We start from the raw sequence: 25,490 nt of genomic DNA, 5'->3' as shown, positions 1-25,490 counted from the left end.
GTATCCATGGTATCCGATGACCTGCACAAAATCTTTATACACGGTTTATTGTAAAAGAACTTGCTTAGCTTCCTATTGGTTAACTTTCTAAAGAAGCAACTGAAGCACAAAGTAAACATTTTGTCTTTACCACCCAAATAACGCAAGAAAGATTTCCTGAGAGTCTTGCAACCCTAATGTATTTAGTAGATTACTTCTTAGCTTTAGATCCTGTTTTAACTGACATTAAAAAATTATCAAAAAATTATTTAAAAAGTTTTAAATCTTAATGGTATTGCTAAGTCAGAGGAGAAATTTTCAGAGCAAATTTCAGAGCAGAGATATTTTCTGATGAAAAACTTTAGCTTTTGAGTCTTTTCTTGTAATAGTTATTTTATGCTAAAACATAAAATACACTAAAATTTTTTAATATTTTCTATAGTTTTTTTCAGTTTCCAATTTTTCGTAATAGACGAACATACATATGTGTACTACATAGTAAAATAGTTAACCTCAATGCTGTTTTGCAGCTATTGTTTTGCCGGTCAAAAATAGTCGGATGATAAATTTCATTAACTTTTTTTGTTTGGTTGTTAAGGTACTACTAGAAGTCCTTACGGTCTTATCACAGAACACCGCGGAAAGAATATTTAGCTAGAAAGCTCAAGTCTCCTTTCTTACCAATGTTGCTTTTCTGGCGAAAGCCGGCGTCAAACCTCATTTTCCCTCTGCCTTAGCTATTAACACTTCTACTAATGTCTCTTGTTGTTGTCTGACTGTTATCTTTAGTTCAAAGTTAAAAAAAAAAGAGAGAGAGAGTAAATTGTTTATTGGAAACAGCTGGAAAATTAAGTTTCAAAAAAATATTGAAAATTGGGATTGTACTAAACTAAACTTCAATTAATTCAAAAATTTTTATTTTTATTTATTTATTATTATGATTATTTTTCTCATAGAATAAACAAACATTTATTTGAAAAATATTTTTTTCATCTGCACGCATAAAACAAGTTTGAACTCGAAACACAAATAAACGTAATTTTAACGCCGTCTTGTTGGAAATTTTATTTTCGTTTTAGTGAAATATTGGTATTTGATTCATGGCGAAAAACTAAAATGAAAAAATAGAAAACAAACTTTTTTTAAAATCTTTTTTAGTAATATTAATCATTCAATTATTTCATTTATTCTCTTAGTATTGAGGAATCATGTGGATTTAATTATCCACAAGAATTTTAGGAAAAAAGATTTTAACGGCAAAATCTTTTTTCCTAAAAAAAAAATTTACTATTAGTCGTATCTAAAACGATTTAATTTTTGGAGACATCATTAAAAATAAAAAATATTAAGTGACAATATGTAAAAAGTGTTTTATTAGAATAGAATTGGTTTTTTTTTTTACTTAATAAGGTGACCTGAGGCAGAGCGAGACACTTTCAGGGAGAATGTTCATAACTTGAGAAGAATAACGTTTTATAACATGAAATTTTGCAGGCCACTAGCACATTATGTGTCTAATGATCTCTTAAATATTTGTGGTGATAGGTTGTTGCATTGGTACGTAATTAAATTCAAATTAGCAACAACTACTCTGTCTCACTTACCCCAAAACCTGGGGCAAAGTGAGACAGATTTCATTTGAAGAAAAAACTAAGTAAAAATATAATTTTCAATAAAATTAAAGCAGAATTTTTATAAATTCGTTCTGATTAAATATAAGAATGCAAATAAAAACACAAAGGTATCATTGTATAATATTAAAATAAAAAAGCAGTTTTTCTTTCAAATCAAAAAACATGATAGGAATTAAAAAAATAATATCAATAAAAAAATGCATATGCAAAGTTTTATGTTAGTCAAAAAATTTGCATAAAATTTGTTCACATAAAAAGCAAACATCATTTAATGTGCAGTCTTCGTGTACCCAAACAGTACATTCACAACAAGCTATCCAGTCAATTTGGGTACCATTGCACTATTTCCCTTGACAAACTAGACAAAACCATTCCTTTTCATTGTATACATCTTTTTTAATCAAACATTTTCTTTTTTTTTAATGTTCTTTTTTATATACTTTTTTTATTTAATATCTTGTCATTGTTTTTTTCCACTAAATTTTTTTTGTTATTGTTCTTTTTTTTCTATCGTTTTTTTCTCATTGTTCTTTTCAAGTAAAATTTTTTTCCAATATGAAGAACTAGTTGTAATTTGAGATTTTTCAGATAATTTTCTTTTTGGATGATAAAGTTTTGGAATTTGAAGTATGTCTTCAAAAGAACTTGATGAAGTAACAGTGGTCTCTCAAAAACTTTCAATTGGCTGTAATTTATCATGACTCATTAATTCTAATGTATTCAACTCTGGCCGCAGTAAAATTTCACTTTTTTTTTGTTATCGCGTTTAAAGTGAATTTCATGAGGTATGGATAACCTGATTTTATTATCAGTATCACTCAAAGATGTCCTTAAATATTCATTTTCTAACAAATGCTGATTAAATCAGACAATTCCAGTTGCTCTAAAACTTGAAGTAGCATTTTCCATCTTAGTAGCTCTTAAATATGTTCATTAAAAATTTCTCCAAGATTTTCTGTTTGCATTCGTCTTCCTGAATGATTTCACATCCATCTCATACTTGCTTGATTAAAAAAGGTTTTCAAAGGCTTAAAAAGTCCACGGTCCAATGGTTGAAATTTATGAGTTGTGTGTGGTGGTAGCAATAGCGAAAATAATCCATTGTCACGAGCATATTCTTTAAGTTTTAGGCTTTTGGTATGAGAATGATGACCGTCAAATAAAACTTTTTTGATCAAGGTGCATTGTACATGTTTAACAAAATGTTGCATATATTCAAGAAATAAATCAGTATTAACCCAGCCATTTTCTGAGCATCCTTGAATAGTTCCAACTGGAGCATTATCTGTGGGTAATATTTTCTTTTTTTTGCGCTTAAATATTATCATGGGTGGTACATAATGACCAACAGAATTAAATGCACATAAAATTGTTGCTGTGACACACCGTTCCTGTAGATGAGATAGCTTTTAATGGCTTATGGACGCGTGACAACCCAGACTCATCGCAATAAAAAATTTGATATGGCTTAAAGTGATATTTATCTAACTGTTTTAACTGTGTAATTCGGTTTCCAACAAAATATGGATGTGCAACAATTATCAAGCAATTGTCAGCAATTATTCCAATATAATCCGAGAGTGACGATGGTAGAAACGTGTACTTGTTGTTATTTTGATGGACATATATTTGATGGTTGTTACATCTGATTATAGCTCTTGTATTTGTGGTTAATTTAATTGAGTTTTTTTTCCTAAAGCAGTAGTATTCTTTTTGAACGTATTTATAACAATTGGCGATGAAGTGAAAATGATTCATTTGGCTAATATATCGAGTTTTGATTTAGAAAAGAATGATTTTGTCAAGTACATAGAACGGTTTGAAAATTATTTACTGGCCAATGACATTAAAGATACAGAACTACAAAAAGCAGTATTTTTATCAACTGCCGGAGGACCTGCATACAAACTTATTCGTAGTTTGTGCGAAAATGACACTAAAAATAAAACTTTTACTTAGATAGTAATGATAATGAGGAATCACTTAAAGCCTACCTCAATCTTCATTGCACAACAATTTCAATTTTATAAAAGAGACAGGAAAGAGGCAAAATCAATAAATTAATATATCATAAAGTTTGCAGACTATCAGAGTATCAGAATTTAGTGAGAAATTAAATGGTTACTTAAGAGATAGGTTTGTATGTGGATTAAACAAGTTATTAACAATCAAAAGTTTAACATTGGAGATTGCACTAGACACAGCAAGAGCATATGAAGCAGCATATAGAGATGCTAAGGCTATTCATAGTACGAGAGAAGATCCTATAGAACAAGATAGAGTACACAAGATGGATACTTGGAAAAAATTTGATGAAAATAGAGAATGTTTTCGATGTGGCTACACAGGTTAATTGGTAAACAATTGCCAATTGGCAGAATTGGACATATTAAAAGAAGATGTCGATCAGAAAAAAAAAGAATTTGATGGTAGGAAGGAGAAGAAATTAGGAGCGAAACAAATTGAAGTTTGTGAAGGATCAACTAAAGGAAGCACTGCTGATGCAGATGGAAAAAAAGATTTAAAGGAAATAATGAAAGGCAAAGAAGGTCTGAAGTGGTGTTAAAGGCTTATACAAGAGAACTTGTTAGACCAGAAGGAATAGGGCTTGTTGAAGAAGATTATAAAAGACAATCTTGCAGTTTAACTATAATTGTAGTTAAGGGTAATGTGCCCACATTAATGGGGAGATATTGGATTCCGATACTGAACCTAGAATGGGTGGAATTGTGTGAAGGAATGAGAAATGCTAGTGTTTGCAATGGGTTTGATTCGAGGGTAGAAGCATTAGTGGCAAAACTTCCAGAGGTGATTAGTGATAATTTAGGATGCCTAAAAGATTTTAAATGCCACATACCCATACGTTAGGATGCACAACCAAAGTTTTTTAAACTAAGACCAGTACCGTATGCTTCGAGGACTAGGATTAAACAAGAGCTTAATCGCTAGGAAAACCAAGGGATTTGGAGAAGAGCCCAGTATTCAAAATGAGCAGCACTTATAGTGCCTGTTCTAAAGAATTCAAAAGACCCTTTGGGTCCGTTGCGTATATGTGGGTATGATAAAGTTACAATAAATCAAGCTGCCTCTCTGGATACCTATCCAATACCAAAAATCGCCAGAGGGTAGAAATACACCAAGATCGACTTGGCCCAGGCATATCAGCAACTTCAGTTAGATGAAGCTTCACAAGAATTTCTAACAATAAATACGCATCAAGGTTTATATCAGCTGACTCGTCTTCAGTTTGGTGTTCATAGTGTAATTGGCATCTTTCAAAGAAAAATGGATAGAAGGTTTTGCAGGTTACCATTTGTGAAAGTACGAGTGTACGATATACTCATTTCTGGAAAAACTGATAAAGAGCATTTAAACAATTTAGAATACGTATTAAGAATATTAAAGGAATCAGGGTTAACTCTTCCTTGTTTGACATTAGGGGTCTCAACCCCCTAATGTCAAACAGTTAAGAGCATTTTTAGGTATGGCTAACTATTACAATGCCTACTTACCTAGGATGGCTTCCATTACAGAACTGTTCCATAATTTGTTGAGGAAGAATGTAGTTTGGAAATAGAGCAAAAATAGGAAGCTTTTCAAAAAGTTAAAACTTTGTTATACAACGCACCATTTTTAGTCCACTTTGATCCATCAAAAAAAATTATAGTTCACTGTGATACAAATGGTGTGGGAGCTGTTCTGAGCCAAGAGCAGGATGATGGTAGTAAAAAACTTGTTAGTTTTGCTACAAGAACATAAGGTATGGCTAAACGATATTATGCCCAAATTGAAAAGAAAGGATTAGCATTAGTTTTTGCAGTAAAAAAATTTCATCAATTTTTATATGGGCTAAAGTTTACTTTGTATACTAAACATAAACCTCTGCCGGAGCTATTTTAGAGTGTTAAGCTGAGCTCTGCTACTGTCAGCATTAGTTATAAACTACTATATTGTCCTGCTGAAAAGAATGCAGCTGCAGATGGTTTAAGCCGTTTACCATTAGATGCATCGAGGGAAAAGTCACTCATAAAAATCATGGATGTGGTTATGGTGGAGCTAGTACAAACCCCTATTACAAAAAACAGTTGAGGATAGCCACATACAATGATCCCATTTTAGGAGTGGTTTCAAATAAAGTGTTAGATTGCTGTTAGATTGATGTTCATCCAGGAGTGAGTAAAATGAAAGCTTTAGCTAGAAGTTATGTCTAGTGACCCGGAATCAATTCCGAAATCGAGAATAAAGTAAAAAATTGTGAGGCCTGTCAAAGAAATTAGAAGTGTCCATAAACTGAGTCTAATCCGTGGAAATATCCGAGTAGACCATGGGAGAGGTTACACATTGATCATGCAGGTCCAATAAATGGAAAAATATTCCTAGTCGTAGTTGACAGTTTCTCAAAATGGATCGAAGTGGAAGTTGCACTGGAAAAGCACTGAAGCCAAAACAATAATTAGGATACTCAGGAGATTGTTTTCAACCAATGGCATACCTAGAGTTATTGTTAGTAATATAATGGATGTTAACAATATCTGGGTTTTTAAGTGAAGAATATAAACAGTTTTTGTCTTCAAATAATATTAAACCAATCTATGCAGCACCGTATCATCCAGCTTCAAATGGTCAAACGGGAGGAATGGTTCAATCGTTTAAGAACTCTTTAAAAACTTTTCAAGGGAGTGATGTTGAGATGCAATTGTGTCACTTCCTTTTTAAACATCGTTTAACGCCACATTCTACAACTGGAGGATCTCCGGCTGAACTTTTATTAGGTAGAAGATTAAGAAATCCATTGTCAATGCTACTTTCTGAGGCCATCACCAAAACCAACGAAAAACAGCTTCCATGTATTTTTAGTAATAAAGTTGATTCTTTTAACCTGAAGACCTTGTTTATGTAAGGAATTATATTGGGGGTGAGAAGTGGATCTCGTCCATTATTGTATCAGCAAATGGAAATGTTAACTATAAAGTGTTGACATCGGGTGGTCGTATCCAGATTAGACATATAGATCAAATTGTAAAACGTCACGTGAAAGATTGTATTAAACCTTTAGTTAAAACAGCAGATGGCATAAATAGTCCTTTGTTAATTAAATACCTGAAACAACTGAAACACCAGTTCCAAGTGATAGCATATATGATGAATGCAAACCGACTAACAAAGGTATTATTCCCAACAGAGAATGTGAACAGTTTGAAAGCAAAAACGTTGGTCCCGAGAGACCTTGTGAACAACCTGAGTCGTTTTCTGAGCCCAATTTTACAAACAGCCGAAGGTCAGGTTGAACCTATCGTAAACCAGCATATTTAGAACAATATGAATGATTTATGGGTGGAGAGTTGTTGTAACTGTGTAATCCGGTTACTTGCAAAATATGGATGTAAACGTGTCAGGGATTATTCCAATATAGTCCGAGAGTGACGATGGAAGAAACGCGTACTTGTTGTTATTTTGATGGACATATATTTGACGGTTGTTACAACTGATTATGGTTCTTGCATTTGTGGTTAATTTAATTGAGTGTTTTTTCCTAAAGCAGTAGTATTCTTTTTTAACGTATTTATAACACTAAAAAGTTCTCTAAATTACTAAAATAGATTTTAATATTATCTTCGTTCAAGCCAAATACTCTGTTTATAAAATCTGCATTTGGTTTTCTTAGTGATAAATCAGATGGCGTTTTAAAAAGACTCGCACAAAGTCTTCTCCTGCTAATCTATTATCTTTGTTAAAAGGATTTGGAATTAAATATTTTTTGCAAAACTCAAATACTATCAATCTAATATCCATTATTGTAAGACCATAAAATGAACTGTCCATATTTTTAATATATTTATTTAGATCTTGTTCTTGGTTATCAGAAAGCACTTTTCTAAATCTTCCAAGTAAATTAGTATGTAAACTATTTTCAAGTGAAGCCTTTTTAACACGCCAATGGAGTGAATCTTTTGGCACACTAAAGTTTAATCAAGCTTTTCTTAAAGACATCTGCTTCAACGTTACTGCTATTTGAGCGTTTTTTATGTCATCTTTGTTCCAGTTAGCTTGATTAGTTTAAATCTTGTAGTTTCTCATTTAAAAATTTTTGGTCACTAAATGACAACAAAGTTATGTTATATTCTTTTAAAGTTTCTAATAAAGTTATGTTTTACTTTTACGTTAAATTCTTTAATAAAATGATGGTAGCAAGTTTATAAACTCGCTATCGTAAACGTTTACTTTGACGATTTATAAAGTTTATAAACTTACAATCCTAAACTTTTACTTTGACGATCTTTTTCAGTAACTAGCGTTGTCACACTTTCCCGGTAAACGTGAAGTTATATGAGATAAAAAGAAGAATGGCAGCTAAAAGAAAACGAATAAATGATTACAATATTAACTCAATATTACGTTTGTTCTGTGATAAAAAAAAAGCCAACGTTCGTGGATTTTTTCCACAAAAGAAAAAAAAACTAATTTTGATTTTTTAATCAAAAAAACCCACTTTTCTATGTCATATTATAGGAAAAAACTGATGGAAACTACTTTAAAACGAAAAAAGTTTGAAATATTTAAAATAATAAAACAAAATTACTGTATCATTTAAAAAAATTCTGTACAAAGCTAGAAAGCCTAGATGTCTCACTTTGCCCCGGTGTCTCGCTTTGCCACAGGTTACCCTAATTACGTTTCAATACTGTAGAAAAACTTTATTCTGAGGTTCATAATTCCATCACAATCTCAAATTTTTGAAAAAGTAAGGATAAGAAAATATATTTTTAACCTCGCGATTTGTTTAACCAGCTTTATGAGATAACCAAATGTTTTTCGCAGTTGCTTACTGTTGCTGGTTTTCAATTTTATGATTTACATCCAACAAAAATATCATAAATTGACAGGTATAAGGAATTTTTGAAGCGTTTCATCAATGTCGGTTATAAAGAAAAGTTAATATCCAATTGTTGTTGTTGTTATTGTTGTTGTTGCTGTTGTTATCATTGCTGTTATTGTAGTTGTTGTTCTTGCTATTTATTCCTTGTAATTACTAAGTTATATTAAGTAATTACTAAGATTTTGTTTTACTTTTACATTTTGATCGAAGATCAAGAACTCTATTGAGTTAAAAACTAAACTTACTTTAGCTTGAAGGTTACCTGTCAATAAGGACTCAATAACAAATGTTTAAAAATAATGAAACAGTAAAACATATTACGAGTGGTAATTCAAAGGCTCAATCTTAGGACCACAACTGATTTATACTTAGTATCAAATGTTTTAAATTGTTTCAAATCTTATTTATTCCGGTAAAGACATAAAAAGCCAGGTGAATAAAAAAGAGCAATTGCTTTTACTCAGTAATTGGTCAGCTTTACGTGAATAAACGCTTATGAAATTAAATCCAAGTTTTTATTCATGTAAAGCTGAACAATTATTGAGTAAGTTGTTTAACTTTACACGAATAAAAATTTGAGCAAAATTTCTGAAGTTTTTATTTACGTAAAGCTGACCAATAACTATGTTTAAGCAATTGCTCATTTTTTTTCACCCGGCCTAAACGTTCTATTTGATATATTTAATAAAAAACTATTTAAAATAAACGAGTGATTTACAAGTAATAGACTCAACGAGTGTAGAGGAAATCAAATTTATTTAATTTTACAAACCTAGTAAAACTATTAATGTCCCTCCATTATTACATAAACTCCTTATCAATTTAATTTTGTTGTTGTTTTAGGTTCTTTAGGAAGACGTCAGGGTCTTGTTTCAATGCACCGCGGAAAAGCATTTAACTTGGAAGTTCACGCCTTCTTCTATACTGATGGTGCAAAAATATGCCCATAGCTCTCTTCGAATCCTGTACTCTTGTTTCTAAAGCAAGCGTTCTAACCACAGCGCTTAAAATTAATAAAACAATTAATAAATGGAATTCAGTTTTTTGAGAGTAACTTTAGATAAAAAATTGTCATGGAAGCCTCATATAAAATATATTGAATTGTAAAATCTTGAGAAACATTTCCATATTATATAAAACAAAACTGTTTCTTAAATTTTAAGTTAAATATGGATATTTTAAAAAAAATTACTTTTCGTTTATTCATAGAAATAAAACAAAGCATGGACATTCTTCTAATGTATTTCAGTCTTACTGTAGCAAAATTAATCGCAAATACCCTACTCAATTAGTAATTTCAGTGTTAAGCGGAAATATAAATTAAATTATGCGGAAATGTAAACTAAAAAACGCGGAAATATAAACTAAAAAAATGCGGAAATATAAATTAAAACAAGGAAATCAAAACAAAAAATATTAATAAAAATATATAAAATTTAAAGAAGAAAATAAAAAAAAAAACTAATTCAATTTACAATTTAATTTACAATTACAGGGTTTTTTTAATTTTTTATTTTATTTCCATATTTTCTTATTTTGATTTTTTTATTTTAATTTATTTTTCCGCATTTTTTTAGTTTATATTTCCGCATAACTAAATTTATATTTTCGTATAAATTAATTTATATTTCCGCTTAACCCTGTAATAACTTTGTTGTTCCAAGTACTAATTTAGAGCTAAGTTCTTACCAAATCCAACATATTGGATCATCTTTATGGAAACATTTTTCAAAATTTATTACTATAAAGAATATTGTTCAAAAGATCACTTTGGAACTGTTCAGTAAAGAATCTAGGAGTCACTTATTACAAAAGGACTTGATACAAAATATCACTTTTAAAACAAATTCATAAATAATATAAGTTAATAATATAAGTTAATATTTTTTTAACAAATTGTTTAACAAATATCCTTGTGAAAGATTTAATGATTCATGTATGATTAATTATTATGATTCAGAATCCAGGGCCGACAACACCGGAGGAGCCGGGCACGTGTCCCCCCCCCCATCCTCCCCACTTTTTTTCTAAATGACTTTTTTTTTCTTAAAAAAAAAAAAATTTTAATATGGAGGACTTTTGTTCACAAATTGATGATTTTGCCCTCCTAATGTAAACAGGGCTTTGTGATAAGACAGTGTATGTCTTCGTCTTGCTCTAGTTCTTTTATATATAAGCTCGATTTATCTTTTTGTAAATATTAGTATACGGCAAAAATAATAATAATAAAAATACAGATGATCATTGGCAAATTATATCTTCATTATTCTAACGCCAAATATATTATTTATTATAAATGAACTATTACAGAAGTATTTCAGAAATAAATTAAAAAACGTAGCTCTATTTTACGGTGTAAAAAAATAATAAAAAAAAAATTGCAAAAAAAAAACCTCAACAAGATTAAGCAATATAAAAGTTCCTTTTTTTATAATTAACTCTGTACTTTGTGTAAAATACGTTCAATCTATTGACGTTTAATTTTACATATTTACTAAATATCTTAAACATAAAACATTGAAAACAAAAGGATTAATTTTTTTATATATAGATTTTGTTTATATTCGAAGATTCTCATATTTCTTCCACATAAAAAACGAAGAGAAATCTATATTCTCGATATCCCGGTTTTCTCCTCAAATTCGGCCACACCCAACCGGTCTTACGTTAACAAAAAGGATAGAAGTGAGAAGTTAAAAGTTAATTGTTAGGGTAGGTTATTTAATCGACAAATTTAAAGGATTACTAAATGCATCCTAATTAGTATTATATTTAAGCTATTGATTTTTTAAGTTTTGAATTTTAAACTATTTTTGAGTAAAAAATATTTAAAGTGGTATTTCTAATATCATAATTAGAAGTTTCATCAAAGAATTTTAATAACGTCGGTCAAACTCATTATTTATATTTTTTAACAATTTTATATGATGATAAATATTAGCTTTTTTTATTTTATTGTTATGTAAATGGCTTTTTTATTTATTTTGATCATTGGTAAATTTTCTTACTATGTACTGATATAAATTAAGGCATAAATCACAGAGATAAAGCATTTATTTTGTATATATTAGTTAATTTAAAAATTAAAAAATATTTAAATGTTAGTTAAATATATTTATTAAATTTTTAAATACTCTTGACATGGAAATGAACGAAAAAGAAAACAAATTAAATTGTATATAATTTTGCTCTAAGTAAAATTCTAGATTTTGTAAAATTTAGTTTTTTTAAATAAATGAAGTTTTGCTTTAAAAATCTCTGTATCTTTAATTTATAAGTACACAGTGGTAAGTATAATTTTTCCCATTTTGATTGCTATTTGATAAGTGTTATGTGCTTAATAAAGAAATCTTTATATACTTAAAAACAAAGTGTTTTGAATGTCTAACAATCTGTTTCTCTGGAATGTCTCTGCAAAAAGTGTAGTTGTTAGAGCCAAAGAATGAATCAGAGGACAAGTTTTTTACAAATAGTATTGGCTTATTGTTAGGAGAGGTAATAAGATCTAACTCATTATGAGAGATGAAATGTTAGACTTGTTTTTATTAACAACACTATTAAATAATTTCTAAAAGTTCTTAGGTTCTAAGAACTATCTAAGATAAAATACTATGGTTAGTTTAAGGAAGATTAATGAAGTTTAGCTTTTGACAATATGTTTTTGCATCAATTTCTTGCATGATAAATGTTTGGTTTCATAAGAGTTTTCCTGATAAAAAAGATAAAATAATTGATTGCCATTATATATAACAACTGAATAAAAAATACCTGACGCAAGAAAACCATGGCATTTAGTGTAACTTGACTCGGAACCAACAAGAAGGATTAAGAGCTTTATATCTCATTGAATCTAGAAGATTATGTAAAAGGCATAATTTTCAGTGAAGTCATGAAATTATATAATAATTTTCAAATAAAAGACATCAGCCCAAAGACCATTACAAAGAAAATTATGTAAGGAGTCTCAGCTCTAAAGTGGTAGTATAAAGGAAAGTGTCTCTGATGCAGAAGAAGTTTTTGAAGAGTTTTATTGAGATCATCGTCTGAATTATCTAAACAAGAACAATGAGGGAACTGAGCGCATGCTACAGTCAAAATAAGGTGCAAATCAAGGAGTGAAGGTAAGTGATTTAGAAAAAACCCTCACAAAGTTAAGTATCTGGGTTATATATAAAGAAAGACAAAACTTATGAGCTTTAGTATAGCAGGGTTAATGATAGCCATGCCACTCAGCGCAATGAGAATTGAAGTTACCAATGACAACAATATTAGCAGATTTGTAAAGAAAAAGAGCTTGAAAATGTTTGATCTTAAATTGTATTATTTTTTTTTAATCATGATTTTTAGTGTTGTATAAAATGACAAAAAAATCTTTCCTAACATGAAATTAATCATTGGTGATGAATCTAATACAAAGTTAAATCTGTTTTATTTAAGTGAAATTTTTGCATTTTATGAATCATTCTTAATCTTTCTTGTAAACTGTATTCCACTGTGATCAAAATAAATAAATGTACTAATCTAACTAATCTAGAGCTGAACCTGTAAGTTTTGTTGATAACGTATTTCGCTTGTTAAAAAATTTGTGTTCTTACAGATCATTTTATAGTCTTTTCTAAAGATTTAATCATAAAGTTTAAGTAAAGTTGGAGGCTGAGCCATAGTTAAAAAATATTTACTTAACTCCCCACCTTTTTTAGTAGATATTAAAAAATTAAATTTTAGAGGAAGAAAAAAAAGTTAATTGCTTTGTTCAAGTTTATTTCTTTGTTAAAAAGTATTGTAGTAAATTAAGCAAATTTATTGTATTTATTTTTATTTAAAAAAAAGAAAAATTTTACATTGATTCTATATTATAACAAAATTTTTTAGCTGTACTGCCTTAAAACATTACTATTGGTGTATAGAAACTTCATCTTGTTTTCAATTGGTGAGTATAAATCTTTTATACTTCTCTTTGCTTTTTCATGTTGTGTTAATAGTATCTCTATAAATGTGTGTGTGTATATATATGTGCGTGTAATATATATATATATATATATATATATATATATATATATATATATATATATATATATATATATATATATATATATATATATATATATAATATATGTGCGTGTAATATATATATATATATATATATATATATATATATATATATATATATATATATATATATATATATATATATATATATATGTATATATATATATGTATGTATATATGTATGTATGTGTGCATATATATATATATATATATATATATATATATATATATTATATATATATATATATGTATATATATATATGTATGTATATATGTATGTATGTGTGCATATATATATATATATATATATATATATATATATATATATATATATATATATATATATATATATATATATTATTGCTGTTTTAATGATATTTTTGTTTGTTTTTATTTTTAGGCAATTAGTTCAAATCAAAAATGGTGAAATCAGTAAGTTTATTCTGTCAAAAATATTTTTATGTTATTTGTACAGCTTTATCTTTTATTATAATTATTCATAATTCATATTTAAGTAAATAAAAAAGTTATAATTCTTATGTGATTGGTTTCTCTGATGTTTAGCAAATATTGTTCATGTTATTTCAATTGAATCTTTACAATTGTATTTTTCATTTTCTACAAGCAGTGTTTTAATTTTTTTTAAAAGTGTTACAAAAATTTATCTAATGTGTTTAAAATCTTTATGATAATGAAAGAAAAGTTTTCATTTACTAAATATTCTTCATCAAAGGAAATAGTTTCAAAAATGTATGAAAAAGATAAGGTAAAATGTTAGTTGCTATGGTTTTATTATAAAAGAGACAAAAAATGTCATACAATTTTAAATATATTTAAAAAATTTCAGGCTGACATCTTTCTTTTTTGGGGGGGGTGGGGGGGTATGTTATTGTTTTCTGTATTTATTTCTAATAAACAATATTCATTTAAACCATGAATGGTAAAAAGGTTCAAGAAGCTATATAATGCTATAAAATATTTAGGGTCATAAAGTTTGAATGTATGTAGACAAGATATCTTTATTAAAACATTATAACTTAATCTTCTGTATGATGATTTCATAAACAATAGTTTTATTACTGCAAATTCAGTATTACTCATTAAGATATTTGTATAATAAAAAAAAATTAAAAAAATCAACAACTGTTTATAAAAAAGGTAAACAGAATCAAAACAAAGTTTTCCATGGAAAACAGAAAATAACCAAGAAAAAAAAAAACTTGAAAATAGTTTATCAACTGTAAAGTTATAAAGCAGAAAAATCACATTTAATTTAATATTTGACTCCTTTCACAATAAAATTGTTAACTAAATTTAATAATTGATCTACTCGTTTTCACAGTTAAACGTATAATAATAATATATCAAAAGAAAGAAAAAGTTGTACATTATTCAGTGGTACAATTTATAAATGACTGGAACCAATATTTTAGTGTTAAAGTCACAGTTTTAAAGATCACTTTAAAAGCCGCAATTTTGGCTCTCCGCACTTCAACAGAAAAGGCAGAGTTGTTAATAAACAAAGGGTTAATAAAAAAATCAATAGATAAATATGAACTATTTATATTTGTATTGAACTAAAATTATTTAATATAGTTATCATAAAAATCAAGTTATAAATAATTTTCCAACAATTGTCTCATCATAGATTTTATTTAAATTATATCAATTATAAAAAATTTCATCTAAAAATGTCTTTATACAAAATTTTCAATCAGTTACACAACAGTTTACAGAGTAAATCCAAAGCAAATAAATTTTGATAAGTAAAACTTGTTTTCCAATTAAGTGCATTCATATTTGTTATAAATCTCTATTAAGTAAGCTTAGATTAAAATATTTACTTTAAAAGGATTTTTACCGTTTAAAAAAAGTGTCTGTTTTGAATTTTCATTATAAACTTCAAAACCTTCTAGTATAAAAAAACCTTTTAGAAACTAAACTTTGGTAATAAAGTAAGTTACAAATAATATAATTGTTTTAAGACATTCTTTCAGTTTATCTTTGTTAAATTTTTTCAGATTAATGTCCGTGTCACAACTATGGATGCTGAATTAGAATTTGCTATTCAACCTAACACTACTGGCAAACAGTTGTTTGATCAAGTTGTCAAAACAATTGGTCTTCGAGAAATCTGGTTTTTTGGACTCCAGTATACTGATACAAAAAATTATACTACTTGGCTGAAATTGAACAAAAAAGTGACAGTACAAGAAGTTAAGAAAGAGTCTCCCTTGCAGTTTAAATTTCGTGCTAAATTTTTCCCTGAAGATGTTGCTGGTGAACTTATACAAGAGGTTACCCAGCGTTTGTTTTTCTTACAAGTTAAAGAAAGTATTTTGTCACAAGAGGTTTATTGCCCACCAGAGACATCAGTCCTATTAGCTTCGTATGCAGCTCAGGTAAAATATGGTGACTATAAACATGATCTTCATAAAAAGGGCTTTTTGTCTAGTGACCGATTATTACCAGAGCGAGTTTATGAGCAGCATCAAATGTCCAAAGAACAGTGGGAAGAAAGAATTATGTCATGGTGGGGGGAACATAAAGAAATGTTAAGGTAATTTATTTTATTTATATATTTTTTTTGTTTTTATAACTATATATTTTCTATAAACATATTTTATTTCTAACTTTTTTTATAAATATTTTCAAAATGTACCAATATCTTTAACATTTCAGAGAAGACGCCATGATGGAGTACCTTAAAATTGCTCAAGATCTTGAGATGTATGGAGTTAACTATTTTGAGATTAAAAACAAGCGTGGAACTAATCTTTTCCTTGGTGTTGATGCTTTAGGTTTGAATATTTATGAATCTGAAGACAAACTTACGCCTAAGATAGGGTTTCCTTGGAGCGAAATTAGAAATATTTCATTCAATGACAAAAAATTTGTTATCAAACCTATTGATCGTAAAGCACCTGTATGATTTATTTATGAGTGTATGTGTGTTCAAAATTTTGTAGTTTTTTTAACTTGATATTATTAAAATCTTTTTTTCTTTAGGATTTTCTTTTTTATGTCCCACGTCTAAGAATCAACAAACGTATATTATCACTTTGTATGGGTAATCATGAACTTTACATGAGAAGGAGAAAACCAGATACTATTGAAGTCCAACAAATGAAAGCACAAGCAAGGGAAGAGAAACAAGGTAAGCAACTTGAAAGACAGGCTTTGGCTAAAGAAAAGCAAGCACGAGAAGATGCTGAGAATGAAAAGATGAAGTTAGAGTTGAGACTTAAAAAGTTTGAAGAAGAAGCACGTTTAGCACAGGAAGCTCTTGAAAAGGCCAAAAAAGAGGCAGAAGTATTACAAGAAAAGAAACGTCAAACAGAAGAAGAAGCGCATCGGGTCAAAGAGCTTCAATTGGCAGCTGAAGAAGCACGTCTGCGTCTTGAGCAAGAAGCTGAGCATGAAAGGTTATTTTTGATTGAGTTTCGTGTTACAATGTTCCAATGTGAATAATATTTAATAAGTAATTTTTTAATTGTGTATCCAGTTACTAAATTTAGTTAATTGTAGAATGGAAAAAGCTGAATATGAGAGAAGAGCAGCTGAAGCTGCAGCCGAAAGCCAACGCCTTGTATTAGAAGCTGAGGCAAAAAGAAAAGAAGCTGCAGAGCTTAAAGTCTTACTTGAAGAGTCAAAGTTACGTGAAGAAGAGCAACGAATAAAGTTAATGGAAGTTGTTTCAACTCCTCCTGCAGCCATGTTGCAAACAGATGAACAGGAAGAAGAAAATGAAAGTGCTGATTTAACCAGTCATGATACTGTTGATACAAGAGAGTATGACTATACATCACAAACAGATAAAGATCAAAAACTAAAGAACCAACTTAAGGTTTTTTTTTTTTTTTTTTTTTTTTTTTTTTTTTGCATAAGTAAATAGATAATTGTTTAAATATATAATTTATTTATGTATGTGTTTCTATTTACAGTCAATAAAAACGACTGGCTTTTTATTTTTTAAAGTAAATAGTTACAAAAAATATCTTACTGTTATCCCAAAAAAATGTTTTTTGAAGACTATGTTTTTTATATTTATATTTATAATTTATCTATTAACTCAATTTTGTACATGATTTGTCGACTTTTTTGTTATTTTATAAGAAATTTTAATAAACATCCATTTACAATTAATTCATTGAATAAATAGTTACATTATTATTGCTTCCTTTACATATAGTGTTGGCAACACCATTACAAAACACTTCTAAACATTTTATCCATTACAAATTTTAGTGTTTTTTAACTTCGCAGAATAAAATAATGTTTATCCATTATTTTGTCTCATTAAACATTTTATATCTCATAAAACCAAAGTTTAAGAAAAAAAATTTTTAATTAAAATTTTGTATTTTCTTGTTTGCCTCATTTACACCTTATTTTTAACAGCAACATTTCCTTTTTTCAAAAAAAAAAAAGGGTAATTTGATAAAAATTAAAAAATATATTTTATTGTCAAAAATAAATTAAATTTTTTATTTGGTATCAGGAACAACTCTCTTTAAAGGAAATCACCTGACGAACGTGCATAGCGGTCGTCCATAAATTACGTTACGCTATAAGGGGGTTGGTGGTTTTGTGACGACTCATACAAAACTTGCTAATTAAGTGTTACGATTTTGTGACGTGGGAGGGGTGGTCAAAACGGTCGAAAATTGTGTGACTTAATTTATGGACGACCCCTTATCGTCATAAGTGAGAAATTGCTCACGCTTGTCATAAATCATCGAGCTTGTCATAAATTAAGAAACTGCCCACGCTTGTAAAAAAAATTTAATTGTTATACAGCGTTCTTTTGTGGATCAATATTTTGAATACATTTAAAGTTAAAAAAATTTAAAGAAAAAGCTCTTTAGACGTCCCAATTTCCGAAAGTTTGCGTCTGGTTGCGTTTTTTTTTTTTTAAAAGCTTTTATTTTTTTATTTTTTTATTTTCTTTGTTACTATTTTGATCTATTAACTTAATTATAATACAATGTCAACTTAATTAAGTAAAATTGTTTTAATATTTTTTGATTTATGGGTTAATTTTTTTAATTATTAAATTGAATTAGTTTGAAATTTATATTTAATGTTTTCTCGTCGTTGAAAAATTATTAGATCTTTTAAACTATGCTATGTAACATGAAGTTCGTCGACAGTTTCTTAAAAAATGTTAAAATATAACTTTTTTGCAAAAGTTTTTACGAAACTAAATAATAAGCGTGTCTTAAAATTAACGTTTGTTTTTAAACGTTTTTAATTTAACAATATGTTTTTTAAATTTAATTTTGTTAAAGTTTTTGCTGAAAAGGTTTTGTCTAAAATACTTTTAAAATACTATAAAGTTTTATGATTGTTTTAAACTAACAACTTAATTACTTTACATTGTTAACTTAAAGCACAATTAAAAGTTTTTAAGTATTTCTTGTTGGTACTGTTATACGTTACGTTATATGTTAAATTTCTTCAATACGACAAAACTTTCCATTCGTTGTTCGTACAAAACTGTTAACTTAGTTAAATGGCAAATAAAAGTTTTAGTATTTCTTGTTGGTGTTGTTTTGCGTTAAATTTCCACTACTTTTACGACAAAACTTTCCATTCATTGTTTGTGTTTCCGAAACGGAAAAACCCGCGTTCTAATTTAAACAAATGACGTAAGTTTTATTTTAAAAACAAGTTTTTTTAAGGCATTGTTTACTTCATGTAAAAAACTTTAGAGTATGTTACAATTATATAAATACATTTCTTAACAATACGCGAACTTTACTGTTTAATTAAACAACTTTACTGTTTAATTAAACAACTTTACTGTAACTGTATTAAACAAAAACATTTTATCAAAAATATTTGATTTTAAATCAAATATAGAAACAAGCGCGATTTTATACTCTAGATACTACATTATCGACCATTGTTTATCGCGCCTGGAATTCTTATATGTTTTGTTTAGGTGCGTATTTCATGGCGCGTAGTGATCGCTCTTTAAAACGTCTGAGTAATATCTCATGAGTTTTATGTGTAATATTCAGCAGGCATCTGCTATTAAATACACATTTATGATTTGATATCAAACAAATTAATGTCAAATAATTTTTTTTGAAATGGATAAGAGTCTTAATAATAGTCCAAAGACTATTTGGTGTGAGAAATAGTTTGTTTTTAGGAAAGAGTTTTACTAATATTTTTTTATTTAAAGAATTTTGAAGTTATAAAATATCAATTTTTTTTTATTTGAGTTTTTAGGCATTCAAATAACAAATTTATATATAAAATTAAAATTAGGATCTGTACCAAAAAATAAAAAATTAATTGCAATAAAAATAGCATTAGTTATAATATTAAAAACTGGGGATCCATTTACACTAGATAACTACAAAGCAGAGCAATTTATAATAAATAATACAAATGCAAAATATTAAATAAAAAACAATTTAGGGGAAAGTAGGGTATTGGCAAACAGCCAAGCGGGAATGCAAATTAACCAGTTATACAAAATTGATAATATTTATTGCTTATCGATTAGTCTAACTATTTAGTCACAAACCTTTGAAAGCAACGTTTGTAAATCTTATAAAATAAAAATTTAGGGGAAAACAAAAAACCATTGGCGTTCAGAATAACCCAATCTACGTGGTATAATTCTGAACACACCGTGGGTAATCGCAAACACTGTTCTGTAATAATGAATAAAATGCTAATTGTAATAATTAAGTGCAAAATAGAGTATTACATACATTTGGATCTAATAAATAACACAAATTTTCTCCTTTGAAAGTAAAAAATTTGTTCTGAATTTAGAGTTTAATCTTGAACTAATTTTTTGCTGAACACACAACAATGAGTTCAAAATTATTTAAAATAAAAGGTGTTGTTCCTAAAGTTTCACTTTTTCACCCTTGAAAGTTTCAAATAAACCAAGGGAACCAAAGGAACTAAATTTATTGGGATACTTATTGATAAGAACATCACTAATCAATAAGGAAAGAGCACACAAATATTCTAAATACAATGATATCAAAAATCATTAGGATACTCTACAAAACTAGTTCTATACTACAAAATTATGTTTAATACATTGCGTAACTTACATATATTTACTACCTTTCATGTTTATTGTAGTTGTTTAACTCTTTAATCGTTTAATAAAATCTAGGTGCCATTTCAAAAAATAAAAATAAGAAGAAGAAAATTATTTTGGAATTTTTTTTTATTTTCTGTAAGTTCTAAAGTTTTTAAGATTATAAGAAGTATAATGCATAACTGTTGTGTGGTAGTTAAAAAAACAGTCAGGACACAGTCCAACATCACATATATATAATATCAACATCATAGTAATGGTGTTAAGCTTACACAATAAGTAGCTATTTAGCATTGTCTTGCCAAATAGATTAATAAAAAATTAAAATGCAATCTTTTGATAATTTACAATCTTTATTCAGTTCCATTAACTTTTTTTGTAACCACTCAGGTTAAAAAAAATCTAAGTAAGAAATCTTTTATTGTTTTATTTAGTTTTATCAAGTATAAAAATATATTTTATTGCTGTAAACTTTACAAACCACAATATAAAAAACTTATTTGAAAACATTTTATGAATTATAAATTTTTCTTTACATTTTACTTAAAATTTTGTGGGAGCCAAAATTGCTAATGTGAATCGACTTAAAAGAGCATAGGCCCAAGCTATAGCTTACCATTCTGACTAAGGATTACAAAGCTATTACATAAACACTAATGTTGATGGGTGAGTACTCTTAAATCTCAATTGTTCACACGTTTATTATTCAAACATGTTGCTTTATAAGGATAAATTATAGCATCTTGAAACACTTTAAACTTTTGAGAGCATTATGCAGGAAATGGGAGTTCCAAAAAAACTCCGGCTTATATCTCTATTTTTTCCTGGTCTCTGGTGTCCATAAGTTCTAAACATGTTTGTTGATTTATGATCTGCTATAAGAAAAAAATTTATGAGGTTTAATGACTTGGAACTAATTGTTTTTAAGCTCGGAGTCCTTGCCGCCATTAGACCTAAAGACTCCGGTTTCAAAAATTGACTGTTCCTCTAACCTAGAAGTCTTAATTTTTTTCTCATTAGTATTCCATAAGCTTTTTTATATTTTCAGAGCCCTAAAACTCGGAAAAAGTAATCTTTTTATAACTTTAAAATCCAGAGTCTTTTTTGAGCATCCTTTGCATTATGTGTCTATTAAATCAACATATTCTAAATTTTGATATTTATGCTAAAATATTTGAATAAAAAATGTAGAATTCAATCCTAACCCCCCCCCCCCTCTCCTTCCTAAAAGTTGCCTTAAGTTGTTTACATTCTGCATATACCCTATTTAGAAATATCTTGGTTTGAAATGTTTATGCACTCCATATTTCTTTCAATCTGTTCTTGTAGCTCTTTTTGTTAGCATAACACCTCTCTTTTTTTCTGATGGTGTTTAATAAATGCGTTTGTTTCTGTTAAATTATTACATATATATATAATAATTTAACAGAATGTTTGTCGTATCAGAATTACTAAATATTTAGCTTTTTATTTCATAGGGTTTTTTTTTTGTTTAATTTTTTTTTTTTACAATGATTTTTCATGCAATTATGAATGATTTAATGCACACAAATTTATGTAGCATTCTTATCTCTCACAATGTCCAGAGATGGTTAAATATAATTTACTTATATATAATTGCTTAAAAATATCCCACTGTTAGTGTTTTTAAACTCAAATCAATATTTATTTTAAAAAAAACTTTTATTAAAAAAATTAAAGTCCTAAAGTTTAACCGACTTATTTTGCGCTGCATCCTGCCTTGTGATGGCCGTGTTGTATTGCAATGTTGCTCCGGTTTATGCTATTTTTCCGGTAGTTAATTATGGTTCAGAATTTCTTCAATCGCCTGGGGAAATATTATATTGAACAATAGTAATGTTGTGGCGTTTACGAAGCATATTATATTTTGTAGTATTTTATTTGTGTGTATCGTAACGTTATATAGTTGTATTTTTTTTAATTTTTAAACTTTAACCATTAGGCATTAGGTGATGACCTGCTAAAGCTTCGCGATGAATCAAAGAAAACTCAAGAAGATATTCTCCACGAAGGCAACTTGAAAGAAGGACGCGATAAATATAAAACTCTTCGTCAAATTCGACAAGGGAACACTAAACATCGCATAGATGAATTTGAATCAATGTGAATAACGGCGACAAAAAGAAGAACGAAATTAAATTATATAATTTATTTTATTTTTTTTTAGTTATAAGTTAGTTCTGCGTTGATTATATTGAAATATTTTTTTATGGGTAAGTAAAGTTTAGTGTGATCTTCTTATATTATATATTTCTTACTTACAGCCAACTGACAGTAATGTAGCTGACAGTCGTCAGCGATAGCAATAAGTTTTTCAAACATTTAAAATAAATCTTAGAAATTACTTTGAAGCTAAATGGAGTTCTGATCTTATATTTTACCGTTTGAAAAAAGAAAAAAGTTTAATAATATAAATAGTTTTTAGGTATAATTTCTCAGAAAAATACAGTGGTATAACTTATACTGTTATGATAGACGAGAGATAAAAAATAACATTTACCCGATGGTAAAAAAAAAAACTTGACTTTTTTATTTAGTACAGTGATTTACTTTTTTCTTAGTTTTTTATAGATTTCTAGTTATTTAAAAATAATTTTTAGTTTCTAGATTTTTATTTTTAATTTTTTTTTTTGCTGCATCATACAAATAATAATATACTATAGCATGCTTTGCCGCTTTTTGACGAGGATGAGCTCCTTGTCTGGTTGTCAATACTTATTAAAACTATCTTTATAATATTCTCTAAATTAAGTATTAAAATCCATGCAGAAATACCCAACTCCTACCCGCGATTGTCCATTAGCAGATATATAATCTTCCTCGTTTATGGAGAAGCACGAATGTTGCTTGATGTTAATATTGCTGCAATTCTTAATTATCAAAATGTGCGATTTTAGCAATACAGTCATAAATTGCCACAAATAGTGTTTCTTATGTTTAAAGAAAAGTGTTCAAGAAATTTAATATATTCCAAACCAAAAAATTTTAATACATGCTGTTTTATGCAGGTAAAAATTCAGTAACTGCTGTTTCCTTTGAACTTGTGCCGCAATATTTTTGTTTAGTTTTTCGTGAGTTAAAGTTATTAAAGTTTCGTCTTATAATTAGTTTTTATTTTAAATTGATGTCTATTATAGATTTTGATCTATTGTCTTCGTAAAATATTTTAGTCTTAGATTAAATATAAATAAACGCACATGTTTAAATATCAGTCAGACAAGTTGAATCGGAAAGAGCGAGCACGATGTTCGGAAGGCTCGAAAAGTTGTTCTGATGCAGAGACAGCTTTGCGAAGTAACGTACAACTTGCGTTCTATGTCGAATGTTCTACCTAAGCGTGGTCTAGACAAAGCCACATCTTCTATGCAGCATTAAACTAAACGAACAAATCCAGCACATAGCAATTGCTGAATACAAACGTTTTTCTTACAAAGGAACTACAGATATAAAACGTCGAGATCTTTTCAATCCACAAAACTTAATACTAAAAATTACGCGGTCTCAACCATTGTTTAAAAAAATAGTCAGTCAGTCAAAAAGCGATATTACTTCTTTAAATGCCGGTTTATAAACGGTTAGAATGGTCTCACGTTCGAAATCGTTTACGCGCCATCAACAAATACCTTAAAGAACTTCCTCGATAGAATTAGTCGAACCGGACAAGCCGTTTATCCTCACCATAAAAGTGTCTTGTGCCGTGCTTCTTCTTTAATTTAACAGTTTTATTTTTTTAAATATTTTGAAATTTACGAAATTAATTACTGAATGTTAAAACTTAACTTAAACTTATGAGCGAGAGAAAAAGGTCAAGTAAGTTATTTGAGGAGGTAAATCCTTTACCAAAAAAGGACAATATATATATATATATATATATATATATATATATATATATATATATATATATATATATATATATATATATATATATATATATATATATATATAGATATAGATATATATATATATAGGTATATATATATATGTATGTATGTATGTTAAAACTCGTAGTCTTTATTCCTCACCTATCCGTTTTCCTACTTGTTCGTATCAAGGAAAAAGATGAGGTTTACTAGAAAAACCTAAATCCCTCCTCCACACTCTATTGCAAGATAATCAAGTTTTAATACATTAATGAGAACAAGGATGTTTTGGTGGAGAGATCTTAAATAGTTTTAGGATGTCCCTACAAGTTTGGATAAGTTCATGATTAACCACAAGCTGGAGGAGAGTATGTTTGATGAAAAAGTTGATACTATTCTTAGTGAAATGACTGACGCAACTACCTGTTGCGTCAGTCTGATACATGAACAGCTCCAACCTGAACAACTTTAGGTTTTGATGATTAGCTAATGAAGGGTTTTTAGATTACGTTCTGTGTTCTTTTCAGCAATGAAGAGGTGAATCCTAAAAAGCTTTATCAGTATAACCTGGAGACTGAACGACTGTACATCAGTCTGTACAACTGATATCATATACCCCTAGCAGTACACAAGATGTCGGCACACAGTCATCCGGTTGTCAGTTAAAACCATTCCATCTGGATTCCTTTCAGAGGAGCCACAGGAATCTTTCAACAAGGTGTTCAAGCACAGCACAATGAAATTCTCCAGGTAACAAATAAACTACGATCTTCTGATGAAAATGCTTTGCAGCTACAATCCTAAGATATCCAGAATGAGGAGACAAAATTTCAGGTCTACATTGATTTTTTTTTATTTCAGTAAGAGTACTACTGTATCTGAGCCTGATACAGAGGCATTTGATTTTATGTTACTTATTTTGCAAGGTCATTGGAAAACACTCATTGGTTATGTTTTATTAAATAAAGTTAAAGCAAATGATTTAACATGCATTA

General features: G+C 28.3%; 1 protein-coding gene across 1 annotated transcript in view; it reads left to right on the top strand.

The window, feature by feature from the left end:
* The window catches only part of LOC100202353 (radixin), a 66,199-nt gene extending 43,342 nt beyond the window's left edge, over positions 1-22,857 (top strand). The window contains exons 11-21 of the mRNA XM_065794345.1: positions 3,697-3,961; positions 4,010-4,162; positions 4,273-4,421; positions 4,845-5,026; positions 6,159-6,385; positions 6,499-6,779; positions 15,561-16,099; positions 16,222-16,465; positions 16,549-16,964; positions 17,068-17,386; positions 22,578-22,857. Of these exons, the coding sequence (XP_065650417.1) occupies positions 3,697-3,961; positions 4,010-4,162; positions 4,273-4,421; positions 4,845-5,026; positions 6,159-6,385; positions 6,499-6,779; positions 15,561-16,099; positions 16,222-16,465; positions 16,549-16,964; positions 17,068-17,386; positions 22,578-22,742 (2,940 nt within the window). The 3' untranslated portion in view covers positions 22,743-22,857. The remainder of the gene's footprint in view (positions 1-3,696; positions 3,962-4,009; positions 4,163-4,272; positions 4,422-4,844; positions 5,027-6,158; positions 6,386-6,498; positions 6,780-15,560; positions 16,100-16,221; positions 16,466-16,548; positions 16,965-17,067; positions 17,387-22,577) is intronic.
* The last annotated feature ends 2,633 nt before the right edge of the window (positions 22,858-25,490 follow it).

The sequence above is a fragment of the Hydra vulgaris genome, chromosome 03, assembly GCF_038396675.1.
Source record: "Hydra vulgaris chromosome 03, alternate assembly HydraT2T_AEP".
Classification (NCBI taxonomy): Eukaryota; Metazoa; Cnidaria; class Hydrozoa; order Anthoathecata; family Hydridae; genus Hydra; species Hydra vulgaris.
The sequence above is the reverse complement of the archived record's forward strand: the minus strand, read 5'-3'. Positions and strand labels throughout refer to the sequence as shown.